General features: G+C 37.1%; 1 protein-coding gene across 6 annotated transcripts in view; it reads right to left on the bottom strand.

Moving 5' to 3' along the window:
* Positions 1-1,236: 1,236 nt before the first annotated feature.
* RAP1GDS1 (Rap1 GTPase-GDP dissociation stimulator 1) overlaps positions 1,237-13,427 on the bottom strand; it is a 166,385-nt gene continuing 154,194 nt past the window's right edge. For all 6 annotated transcript variants that reach the window (XM_008066995.1, XM_008066997.1, XM_008066998.1 and 3 more), the window contains 2 exons: positions 9,125-9,253; positions 1,237-3,091 (listed from right to left, as the gene is read on the bottom strand). In XM_008066995.1, the coding sequence (XP_008065186.1) occupies positions 2,964-3,091; positions 9,125-9,253 (257 nt within the window). In that variant the 3' untranslated portion in view covers positions 1,237-2,963. The remainder of the gene's footprint in view (positions 3,092-9,124; positions 9,254-13,427) is intronic.

The raw sequence follows: 13,427 nt of genomic DNA, 5'->3' as shown, positions 1-13,427 counted from the left end.
CAGACATACCTATAACAATACACTTGTGAAGCAACGTGGTATATGTTTATGTACCGCATGTATATATGTAAAGTTAGAGATTACACCTGTGAGAAAAGGCCTCCTATTTTCTAGTTACAGCTTTGAAGGTACATCCCAGATATCATTAAGTGATTTTTTAATAGGCACCTGCATAATTCAAATGCTACGGCTTCCTATTGTTAAATGTATTTTAAGCTTACTGATTCTAGTAACAGCTGGAGACAAAGGGTAATGCTCACCTAAGTAAATGTCTTAACATCCAGACATCCTCACACGTATGTTCAGCAGAATTGGCTAATAAGCCTCCTAATGATACCCAAGAGTATTTCTTTTGATCACGTGCAGGAGTCCTCAGAACACTTCACACAGATGGCTTGCATGTAAGAGCTGCATTCTATTCCATCCAAGAGATCATTTCAGAATGGAAAATTCTTTCCCACATCTCCATCCTTATTAGGTAGTATGCACAAAATACATTTTGTCAAGGAGGACACCAGACTGTGGGCCAGTGTTTGATTCATTTGTGCTTTGGGTACAGATTACAGTCTAGGCAACTGGTTAGCAAGATTCAAGTTGTTAATGGGGCTGAGGGACATTCTAGTGAATTTCACTCAGGCATTTTTGCTTTTTAGATATGCTCTAGTACTGACTACAGATGACAGTTAAAGCTTTGCTGTGCTGTTCCTTCCATTCTCTCCCTTAGGAGGCACTCATAATGGGGAGCAAATGGGTTTAATGGAGGCCTCTAGAACTAAGATTAAGTAGTAGGAGCTACAGGGTAGCACAGCCTGTAGATTCCCACCCACACCGTGGCACAACAGGGCACTACCTAACGTGGTGGACCCATGACAGAAGGGCACTGCCTTTGATCTTTCTGTAGTACATCTGGTCATTTGAATTGCACTTCATTTTGCTGGAGATGGTAGTTTCTAGTGTATCAGCAAACTGATGACTGGCAGTTGGCCCAGATGGTAACTTCTGTCAAATCTATGATTTTAGGATGCTGTTGTTGAACTCAGGCATACTATCTAAATCTCAAATTCTCTATCACTCAATCAATTAAGCTATCCAGAATTTCTTCAGTCTAGAAACCTCATGGACGTAGGAATTCATTCACTCATTCAGCAAATACTTACTGAACCTCAACAATGAACAAGCACTGTTTTAGGAGCTAGAAACAGATAACATACACAAACAAACCAAATGATGCCATTATAGCTTGATATACTATTTATTTATTGTTATTAATATGAACAGTCTGTTATGCAACATTACAGATGTCTTTCAAAACCTATAATAAAATATAGTCCACTGTCCAGCCCAGGAGAAAATAATAAACAAGATCATTCTTACATTCTTACAGTAAGTAGTGTAAGCACTCACAACAGTTCCTTATTTGAACATCAAAGGGAGCAACCAGTCCCGATTCTTTTCCTCCATTAGGATTTTAACTTTCTTGAATTATAGCTGTTTTAGGGTCTAAAGTCCAACTGATACTGACCATAGAGATGTGTGGCATCTCACACTGGAAAGGGAGGAGGCTCCTGTCACCTCCATGGTGAACCTACTGTCCCACAGTCCTCCGAATCAGAGCCCATCCTGCCTTTAGGCCAGTAGTGATCAGATTTGAGTATAGGGGGAAGGCAGGTGGGTCACAAGGATGTGATGATTCATTTACAAAGATCGTGTTTTAAAGCTCTAAAAACCCATTTGGTGGTGGCAGTGGCAGTGAAGAGTACACTGTATTTTGCCAAGGAGGGGTCTTCTTATCTCCTGAGTCTTGGCCTTCCCAGGCCTTTATGATTGCTGCAGTTCTCGGTGGGAAGTGGAGGTGGGATGCTAACAGCAAGGGGTGTGAGGTCATCTGCAGAATGCACTGGACTGGCCACTATGGCTTGTATCACCGGCCTTCCTTTCTTTAGTCTAGACAAGCTTATTTCTTTATCTTTCCTCCTATGTTCTGCTAGTTCTAATATAAGGTTTAAAAGGACTATGAAATATGAAACTTCTCATTTTCTAGCTGAACAATGAAAAACGACCAAAAAAAAAAAAAAAATTCTTCCTCCAGTGAGCTATATCAAGTTTCCTCAGTTGAAAGCAAATGCCAAATGACTTTTAAAGACAAGTGCTGAACAATGCTGATTAACTGATGGAAGAAGTTCTGAGGCAAAATTGAACATGTATCAGAATCTAGAATATATACAAAAACCAAAATGCTTGTAATAGGGATTCTTCAACCCTTTAGTTTTACACTGATAACTACAAATGTATTCAACACCAGGCTATTGATGACAGTCAATTAAATATGGAATGAGAAACCTCAGAAAGTCTTGCCAGTCTGTGGCAGTTTCAATAGTCTACAGAGTTAGGAAAAAGGAGAAACCATAGGGTAAAGAATGATAGCATTGGAATTTTATTTAACTCTAGGTACCATGGGTTTGACATGAGTCGGTAAGACCAATGAATGAGCAGCCATACAGCTTTTTTGGTCACTGTGCTTCCCAAGCACCAAAAAATGGAGTTACTTTTACGATTCAGTTGTCTTTAATAAGCTAGACAGATCCTGCTGCATTCTTTGTTTCTAATTTACCAGTACATTGTTATGTAGTTTACTGTGTGTGAGGAGCAAGTCATTATGTAGTACCAAGTTTACGTCATCATAGGACTACAACATGCACATTCTACTTAATGTAGTTCAAGCAACAGGAGTACAAGAGAACAGTTATGGGTGGAGACTTGTTTTTGACAAAGTCATGTTCACATTAACCATGGGTTTAGAAATCTTATTAGGTAGGGTACCTACAGCAGTTCTTCAACTGGCATTGGAACATTACATGCATGCACGAGTGATATGGTAGAGGATGAAGCAGAAGAGGCAGCTGGATGGAGGACAGAGGGGAAATCGGAGCTGGGCAATGCTGGGTATCAGGGAGGGGCAGTTCTCAGCTTTCCACAGTAAGTCTCTGCTCTGTGAGAGAGGCCTGTTGGGAAACACTTTTGTTCTCATGACTGCGAAGTTTGGATACAACATCTAGAAAGGCCAAATCCTGCACTTCCTTGTGTAGAGATTCTGAAAGACAAAGCAAGATAACAAATATACTTCTGTTAGGCTGTCCTAATTTGATTACACAATCTTTCTAAAATATATACACAAATGCTTACTTTGATGAGACTGTGCTATAAATCTAGGAACAATTCTAGAAAAAGACATAGAGGTGGCCTAGCAATGTCTTTCTTAGGGATATATGATTAAAAAAAAAAAATCACCCTGGTGTGGTGGCTCATGCCTGTAATCCCAGCACTTTGGGAAGTGGAGGTGAGAGGATTGCCTAGCCCAGGGGTGTGATACCAGCCTGGCAAGACCTCATCTGTACAATAAATAAAAAAATTAGTCAGGCATGGTGGTATACACCTGTATTTCTGTCTACTTGGAAGTCTGAGGCAGAAGGATCACTTGATCCCAACAAGTTGAGGCTGTAGTGGCAGTGATCATGCCACTGCACTCCAGCCTTGGTGACAGCCTTACTCAGAGAGAGACTCTGACTTAAAAAAAAAAAAAAAAAAATCAGAAACTTAACTTGCCCCATTTTTTTAATTAAAAAAAATTTTTTTTTCAAGACAGGTTCCTGTTCTTAAGCACAGGCTGGAGTCAGTGGTGTGATCATAGCTCACTACAACCTCAAACTTCTGGGTTCAAGCAATCCTACTACCTCTGCTGCCTTGGCAGCTGGGACTTAGGCATGAGCCAGTGTCCAGCTACATGCTACATTTTTAAACAGATCAGATGTCAGTCTAAGGTTGATTAGAATGATGAATTATAATTAAACACAGCTAACTGTATGATCTCAAGACTCATGAAAAGAAATCAGTTCAAATATGAAGTCCAATGACATACTGAAAAGCTTTAGAATCTGTTTCAAAATAATTTTTGTGGCAAAAAAAAAGTTTACACTTCACATCCTTTCAACAAATTTGTGACATTGGGCTCCTGTTGAGATTTCCTATCCTCCTTTCTTTCTTTCTTTCTTTCTTTCTTTCTTTCTTTCTTTCTTCCTTTCTTTCTTTCTCTATTTAATCTCAATTACAGGAAAATATAGGACTCCTGTTAAGACTCTGAAAACTGCTATACGGAAGAGTTAGGTTTAATAAGCTTGATGTAACCAGCATTTCTCAAACTGATGTGCTTATTTAATAAGATAGGCATAAACCTAGAACAAATATTTTTAGTAGAAGTAGGAAATTCTATCCTAAAATACATATGTAATCTCCAGGGAAAAAACAATTTTCTAAAAGAACAGAAGGTCTTTAAAAAAATTGATTTAAAAAAAAAAAATCAGGCGGTTTCACACTTCCTGATCTTAAAACTTACTACAAGGCTACAATAATCAAAACAGTATAGTATGGTACACAGAACTCCTACAACTAAACAGACAAACAAAAAAATAATTTATGCATGCACAAGTGCTAGAGAATAAGTTTTTTAAATGCACAGAAGAACTGAATAGACATTTCTCCAAAGAAGGTGTAGAAATGATCAACAAGCCCAAAAAGATTCACAGCATCACTAATCATTACAGAAATGCAAGTCAAACAACAAAAATATGCTATCTCACACTCATTAGGATGGCTATTTTTTTTTTTAAAGAACATAAAATAATAAGTACTGGTGAGAATGTTGAGAAACTGGAACCCATGTGCATTGCTGGTACAATGTACAATGGTCTAGCCACTGTGAATAACAGTATGGCAGTTCCTCAAAAAATTAAACATTAAATTATCATATGATTCAGCAATTCTTCCATGTATATACCCAAAGGAATTGAAAGCAAGAGTTTGAAGAGAGATTTGAATACCAATGTTCAGAGTAGCATTACTCAATATTGACAAAAGTCAAAAGGTGGAAATAACCCAAATATGAATCAGTTAATAAATGAATAAACCAAATACCACATATACATACAATGGAACATTATTTAGCCCTTAAAAGGAATGAAATTCTGAAACATGCTACAGCACAGATAAGCCTTAAAGATATTCTAAGTGAAATAAGCTACACACAAAAGGACAAATAGTTTATCATTCCACATGTATTAGGTATCTAAAGTACTCAAATTCAGAGAAAAAAAATAAATGATGGTTGCCAGAAACTGGGGAGTGAGGAGAATGGGGAGTTATTGCTTAATGGGTACAGTTTCAGTTTAGAGAAACAAAGAAAAGATTCTGGAGATGAATGATAGTGATGGTTGCACAGTAATGTGAATGTCTTTAGTGCCACTAAACTGTATACTTTAAAATAGTAAATTTTACATTTTGTATACTTTACCACAATTTAAAAAATGTCTCAATAAACAATTATGAAACAAATGGAAAAAACAAAGTTTTAGCAAGGAAACAGAAGATATAAAGAAGCAAATGGAAAATTTTGAACTAAAAATTTTAACTGAAAAAAAACTCAGTAAAAGTTTAACATGAGAATGTAGGGGATAAAGGAAATAATCAGAGAACTTTAAGATGGAATCACAGAAATTACTCAATTTGTATAACAGAGAGATAATAAATTGGAAAACAAAAAACCTCAGGGAACTGTAAGAGCATAACTAAAGATCTCACTTTTGTGACAGCAGAGGCCTCGAGGGAAAGAACAGGGTGGGGCTAAAAAGTTTACTATCTGAAACAGATACCCTGAATAGACCAATACTGAGCAATGAAACTGAATCAGTAATTAAAAATCTTCCAACCAAAACAAAGTACAGAGCCAGATGGATTTATGGTCACATTTTATCAGATATATAAAGAAGAGCTGGTACCAAACCTATTGAAACTATTCCAGAAAACAGAGGAGGAAGGATGACTCTCTAACTCATTCTATGAAACCAATATGGCATTGATACCACAATCAGCCAAGGATACATCAAAAAAAGAAAACTCGGCCTACTTCCCTGATATAGATACAAAAATCCTTAATGAAATACTAGCAAACCAAACTCAACAGCATATCAAAACAAATGATAAAACATGACAAAGTGGGTTTTAGTCCAGAGATGTAAGGATGGTTCAATATCACAAATCAACAAATGTAATCCACCACATAAACAGAAGCAAAAATAAAACCCTAAGACCATCTCGATAGATGCAGAAAAAAAAGCATTCGACAAAATCCAACACCCTTTCATGATAAAAACCATTAACAAACTAGGCATCGAAGGAACCTATCTCAAAATAGTAAGAGCCATATGTAACAAACATCATACTTACTCAGGAAAAGTTGAAAATATTCCTCCTCAGAACAGAAGCAAGACAAGGATGTCCACTTTCACTACTCTTATTCAACATTACACTAGAAGTTCTAGGAAGAACAAGCTAGCAAGAGAAAGAAATAAAAGGCATCCAAATTGGCAAGGAGGAAGTCAAATTATCCCTGTTTGTGGATGATATGATTGTACAGCTAGAAAACTCTAGATCCCTCCAACAAGCTTCTAGACCTGATAAATGACTTCAGTAAAGTTTCGGAATATAAAATCAGTGCACAAAAATCTGTAGCATTTCTATACATCAAAAATGCTCAAGCCTAGAACCAAATCAAGAGCTTAATCAGAGATAACAGAAACAAATGGAAGAGCATCCCATGTTCATGGATTAAAAGAATCAATATTGTCAAAATGACGATATTGACCAAAGCAATCTATAGATTCAATGCAATCTCTATCAAAATACCAACTTTGTTCTTCACAGAAGTAGAAAAAACAATGTAAAAATTTATATGGAACCAAAAAAGAACCTGAATTGCCAAAGCAATTCTAAGCAAAAAGAACAATATGGAGACATTATACTGCTTGACTTCAAATTATTCTATAAGGCTACAGTAACTAAAACACAATTGTACAAGAATAGACAGACAGATCAATATACAGAATAGAGAACCCAGAAATAAAACCACAAACTACAACCAGTTGATCTTCAACAAAGCTGACAAAAATACACAATGGGGAAAGGACACTCTATTCAAATAAATGGTGCTAGGAAAATTAGCTAGCCATAGGTAGAAGAATAAATCTGGGCCTGGCTCGGTGGCTCAGCCTGTAATCCCAGCACTTTGGAAGGCCAAGGCAAGTGAATTGCCTGAGCCCGCGGGTTCGAGACCCGCCTGGGCAACTTGGCGAGACATCGTCTCTACAATAAATCAAAAACTAGCCAGGCATGGTAGCACGCGCCTGTAGTTCTGGCTACTTGGAAGGCTGAGGCGGAAGGATCGCTGGAGCCCAGCAGGTCGAGGCTGCGGTGGCTGGGAGCATGCCACTGCACTCCAGTCTGGGTGACGGAGTGAGACTCCAACTCAAAACAAAAAAAAGAAGAGGAAATCTGGACCTCTATCTCTCACCATATACAAAAATAAACTCAAGATGGATTAAAGACTTAAATGTAAGACCTGAAACTACAAAAATCCTAGAAAAAAACATAGAAACACTCTTCTGGACGCTGGCCTAGGTAAAGAATTTATGATGAAGACCCCCAAAAGCAACTGCAATAAAAATAAAAATAGACACATAAGACTTAAACTAAAATGCGTAGGCATAGCAAAAGAAATCATTAACAGAATGAACAGAAAGCCTATTGAAAGGGAGAAAATATTTGCAAATTATACCACAGACCAAGGGCTAATTCCAGAGTCCATAAGGAACTCAAACAACTCAACATGAAAAAAAAACCCCATTAAAAAGTGGGCACAGGACATGAAAAGACACTTCTCAAAATAAGACACACAGGTGGCCAACAAACATAAGAAAAAACGCTTAACATCACTCATCATCAGAAAAATGTCAATTAAAACCACAATGATATATCACCTCACACCAATCAGAACGGCTATTATTGGAAAGTCAAAGAACAACAGATGCTGGTGCAGTTACGAAGAAAAGGGAATGCTCATTGACTGTTGGTGGGATTGAAAACTAGTCTGACCTCTGTGAAAAACAGTATGGGGATTTCTCAAAGAACTGAAAATTGATTTACCACTTGACTCAGCAATCTCACTACTAGGGATCTACCCAAGAGGGGGTGGGAGTCAATATATAAAAAAAGATACTTGCACTCGACTGCTCATTCCCTCACTATTCACAATAGCAAAATCTTAGAACCAGCATAAGGACCCATATCAACAATTGACTAGATAAAGAAAATGTGTATATATATTATGAGGAATACTACACAGCCATGTAAACTAATGTCCATTGGAGCAACAAGGATAGAGATGGAAAAAATCAAACACCACATCTTCTCACTTAAATGCAGGAGCTAAATGGCCACAAAGATGGAAGTAATAGACACTGGAGATATCGGTAAGGGTAGTGGGAAGAGAGGGATTAGGGTTCAGAAATTACCTGTTGGATACAATGTTCACTATCTGGGGAACGGGCCACCAGAGACCCAATTCCCACCACTACACAATATGTCCATGTAACAAACATGCATGTGTACCTGAGTCTACAATAAAACATGCATGTGCCTAAGTCTACAATAAAACTGGGAAAAAATAATACTATCTACTGAACAGTAGTGTGGCTATAGAAAATAATGTCTTATACATTTGAAGATAGCTAGAAGATAGCTGAATGTTATCATCACAAAGAAATTATAAATGTTTAAAGTAATGGAGAATAAAAAGCAATCCTACATCCTTCATAAGCTAATTTCTTTCTTTCTTTTTTTTTTGAGTTGGAGTCTCACTCTGTCACCCAGACTGGAGTGCAGTGGCCGCTCCTGGCCACTGCAGCATCGACCTGCTGGGCTCCGGCGATCCTTCCGCCTCAGCCTTCCAAGTAGCCAGAACTACAGGCGTGCGCTACCTCGCCCCGCTAATTTTTTATTTATCGTAGAGATGAGGTCTCGCCAAGTTGCCCAGGTGGGTCTCGAACCCGCGGGCTCAGGTAATCTACTCACCTCAACCTCCCCAAGCGCGGGATTACAGACTGAGCCACCGAGCCCAGCTCATAAGCTAATTTCTAATGCTTTTAAAACCCACAACCATCATTTACTATTATCCTATATTTAATATGTAACATCAGCCATATGTTGACAGACATCAAATGACCTAAGAAATACTTACCAGATCCCATGAGAGCACAGATCAGGACCATGGAATTATATTTGATTTCAGGAGCACTTCTCTCATCTGCTAGCAGTCTGTGTAAAATCTGTACAAGTTTAGCACTTTCTAAATCTTTCTCAGCAGTGCCTAAAAAAAGTGTAACAAAGTATAAGTTATATCTGCTGTGTACGAACCCAATATCCTCAGGTTAAACACTGCTTCCTTTTCTAGAAACTAACCAGGTGAACCTTCCAAAAGGGACTGATAAATAATAAAGACCCAAATAAATATTACATTCAGACTCTGTAAAAAGAGTAACTAGAACTTGGTTTCAGTAGACATTTCAGGTATCTAGGCTTAATAATAAATACTAAAACCTTCCTTTTAAGCTAAGGCAACTTTAAACAACCTATGGAAAATATTAAATGTATACAAAAGCTGAAAAGATGGTATAATGATACACAATACGTACTATCACCATCTTCAGGAATTATCAACTTGTCTCATACCTACTCTTACCCATCTCCAATTATTTTGGAGCAAGTCTATAAATCACATATAAATATTTCAGAATGTACCTCTAAAAGATAAGGACTCAATGTAATTCCTACCAAAATCCTAGCAAGATTTTCTGTAAAAGATATACAAGCTTATGCTTAAATTTATATGGAAGCCTCAGAGCTGAGAAGAGTAAAACAATCTTGATATAAAGAAGAATAAAGTGGAAGGAATTCCTCTTTAATATTTAGGCTTATTATTTAGCTACAATCATCAAGATAGTGTGGTATTATTGGTAGTAGGATAAACAGACACTTATATCAAAGGCACCGAATAGAAGACCCAGAAATAGACCCACATATATATGCTCAACTGATTTTTGACAAAGGTACAAAATCAATTCAATGAAGACAGCTTTTCCCACAAATCATGCTGGAGCGGTCAGACATTGATAGAACAAAAAATGAGCTCTGACCCAAACCTCATACCTTATACTGATATTAACTCAAAATGACTTACAGACTTAAATTTATCTTATTTTATTTTATTTTCACTTTTTATTTCTGTAGAGACGAGGACTCACCAAGGTGCCTGATCTAGTCTCAAATCTGCGGGCTCAGGCAATTCACTAGCCTCAGCCTTGCAAAGTGCTGGGATTACAGGCTGAGCCACTGAGCCCAGCCTAGACTTAAATTTAAAATGTAAAACAATAAAGGTTTTATAATATATAAAGAACTCTCAAAACTCAATAATAAAAAAATATTAAATGGGCAAAAGACAAAAAATGGCATTTCACCAAAGAATATACAGATGACCCTTGAACAACATGCGTTTCAACTGTGTGGGTTCACTTATACCTGGATTTATGATGATCTACTTCCACTTAACAAATTATATTTTCTCTTCCTTATGACTTTCTTAATAAAATGTTGTTCTAGCTTATTTTATTCTAAGAATAGAAAACAGGAACTCATCAAACTGACAAGCTTCTGTAAGAGCAGGAAGACAGCCCACAGACTGGGACAAAATTTTTGCCAACTGTATATCTGACAAAGACCTAATATCTAGGATCTACAAGGAACTCAAACGCGCTGAGAAGGAAAAAAAAACCAGCCTCATTACAAAGTGAGTAAAAGGTATCAATAGACACTTCTCAAGAAAACATATGAGCAGCCAACAGATACATGAAAAAACGCTCAGCCTCACTAGTCATCAAAGAAATGCAAATTAAAACCACACTGAGGTACCACCTACTCCAGTCAGGATGGCCATCATCAATAACTCAAAAAACAACAGATGTTGGAAAGGATGCGGGGGAAAAGGAACACTTCTACATTGTTGGTTTAAGTGTAAACTAATACAACCTCTGTGGAAAACAGTTTGGCGATTCCTAAAAGATCTAAAAATCAACCTTCCATACAACACCACAATGCCCCTACTGGAAATATACCTGGAGGAAACTCAAATTACTCTATGAAAAAGACACCTGCACACGCATGTTTATTGCAGCATTACTTACAATAGCAAAAACATGGAACGAACCATGCTGCTCACTGAAAGAGGACTGGATAAAAAAAAAGTGGTACATATACATGATGAAATATATCACAGCTATAAAAAAGGACAAAATTATGAACCTCAGAGCAACTTGGATGGACTTACAGTCTATAATACTGAGTGATCTATCACAGAAAGAACTGAGTACCACATGTTCTCACTGATAAGCAGAACTTGAACAATTATCATAACACTAAAAGAAAGGTATTGACAGTAGTGGGAAACTGCCAGGGGAGGGAGGGGGCACACCTCATTAACAAGGGTACCTGCATAATGAACATTTGTATACCTAACCCTGAATTGTACTCAACATCTTTAAAATATTTAAAAATTTTTAAAAAAATACAAAACATAATACATAGAACATACAAAATATGTACTAATCGACTGTTTATGTTACTGGTAATACCAACAATAGGTTATTAGTAGTTAAGCTTTTGGGGAGTCGGAAGTCACATGTGGATTTTCAACAATGTTGTTCAAGGGTCAAATGTAGACAGATGGCCCATAAACACATAAAGATGCTCAGAATCATTAGCCATTAAGGAGATTATTAAAACAAGATGAGGTATCACTACATTGCTGTCAGAATGGCTAAGATAAAAAACGGTGACAAAATCAAATGCTGCCAAGGATGCAGAGAAAACTGGATTACTCATCCAGTGCTAGTGGGAACACAACATCGTATAGCCACTCTGGAAAATAGTTTGACGGTTTCTTTAAAAACTAAACATGCAACCATCATACAACCCAGAATTGTACTCCTAGCATTTATCCAGATAAATAAACATTTATGTTAACACAAAAACCTGTAACCAAATGATCACAGTAGCTTTACATTTTAAAGCCCCAAAATGGAATCAGCTCAGAAGGTCCTTCACAGGTAATGTGATTAAACAAAATGTGATAAATACATAATATGGAATACTATTAAGCAATAGACAGGCATAAACTACTGATACACAAAATATTTCTTAAATGGTTCTTAGGAAATTATCCTGAGGAGGAGAAGAAAAAAAAAAAAGCCAATCCTAACAGGTCATATACTATATGATCCAATTTATGTAACACTTTTGAAATGACAAAATTTTAGAAATGAAGAGCAAATGGGCCAGGCATGGTGGCTCATGCCTATAATCTGAGTGGCGTGAGGTGACAGGACTGCTGAAGCCCACAGGGTCAAGACCAGCCTGGGCAACTTGGTGAGCCCTCATCTCTACAATAAATCAAAAAATTAGCCGGATGCGGTGGTGCATGCCTGTAGTTCCAGCTACTTGGAAAGCTGAGGCAGAAAATCTCCTGAGCTCAGCAGGTCGAGGCTGTGGTGGCCGTGAGCATGCCACTGCACTCCAGCCTAGGCGACAGAGTGAGACTCCAACTCAAAAAAAAAAGAGCAGAATAGTGGTTTCTAGGGGTTAGGAGAAAGGTAGGATGAGGTGGATGTGTTTTAAATGGACAACAGGAGAGAACCTTGTGGTGTTAGAACTGTTCAGTATTCACTGTGGTGACAGATACACAAACCTACACAAGTAATAAAACTACACAGAATTCACCATATATGCAAATGAGTGCAAATAAAATTAGGGAAATCTGAATAAGATAGGTGAGTTAGATATATGGTTCAGAGATACTACAGTTTTGCAAAATGTTACCCTTGGGACAGAGTATGCAAGGGATCACTCTATCTTATTTTTCACAACTACATAAGGATCTACAATTATCTTAAGAAAAGATAAGGACTCTTAAAAATTCTGTTTTAATACTAATACCATAGGAACATTTACAATGATAATGACTTAATAATATAATAGCCTATAAGGATACTAGACTAGAGAATATGGTTTTCCAAGGTATGTTGTATTAAAAAAAAAATAGTAAGGAAACAATAGACTGAAGAAAAAACCTGTTAAATAGGAGAAGATATTTGGAAACTAATTACCTGACAAGAAACTAAATATCCAGACTATAAAAGAAACTTAAATAACTCAATAATTAAAAAAAAATTAAAAAGTGGGCAAAGGCCATGAAGAGACAGTTCTCAAAAGACATAAAAATGACCAGCAGATATATGGAAAAAATGTTCAATATCACTAATGACCAGGAAAATGCAAATCAAAACCATAATGAGATATCATCTTACCCCAGTTAGAAGGCTGTTATTAAAAAGACAAAAAATAAAGCTGGTGAGGATGAGGAGAAAAGGGAATTCTTTTTTTTTTTTTGAGTTGGAGTCTCACTCTGTCACCCAGACTGGAGCGCAGTGGCC

The sequence above is a fragment of the Carlito syrichta genome, unplaced genomic scaffold, assembly GCF_000164805.1.
Source record: "Carlito syrichta isolate Samal-C Ts95f unplaced genomic scaffold, Tarsius_syrichta-2.0.1 Scaffold309239, whole genome shotgun sequence".
Taxonomy (NCBI): domain Eukaryota; kingdom Metazoa; phylum Chordata; class Mammalia; order Primates; family Tarsiidae; genus Carlito; species Carlito syrichta.
Note: the sequence above shows the minus strand (reverse complement) of the source record. Positions and strands in the feature narration are given on the sequence as shown.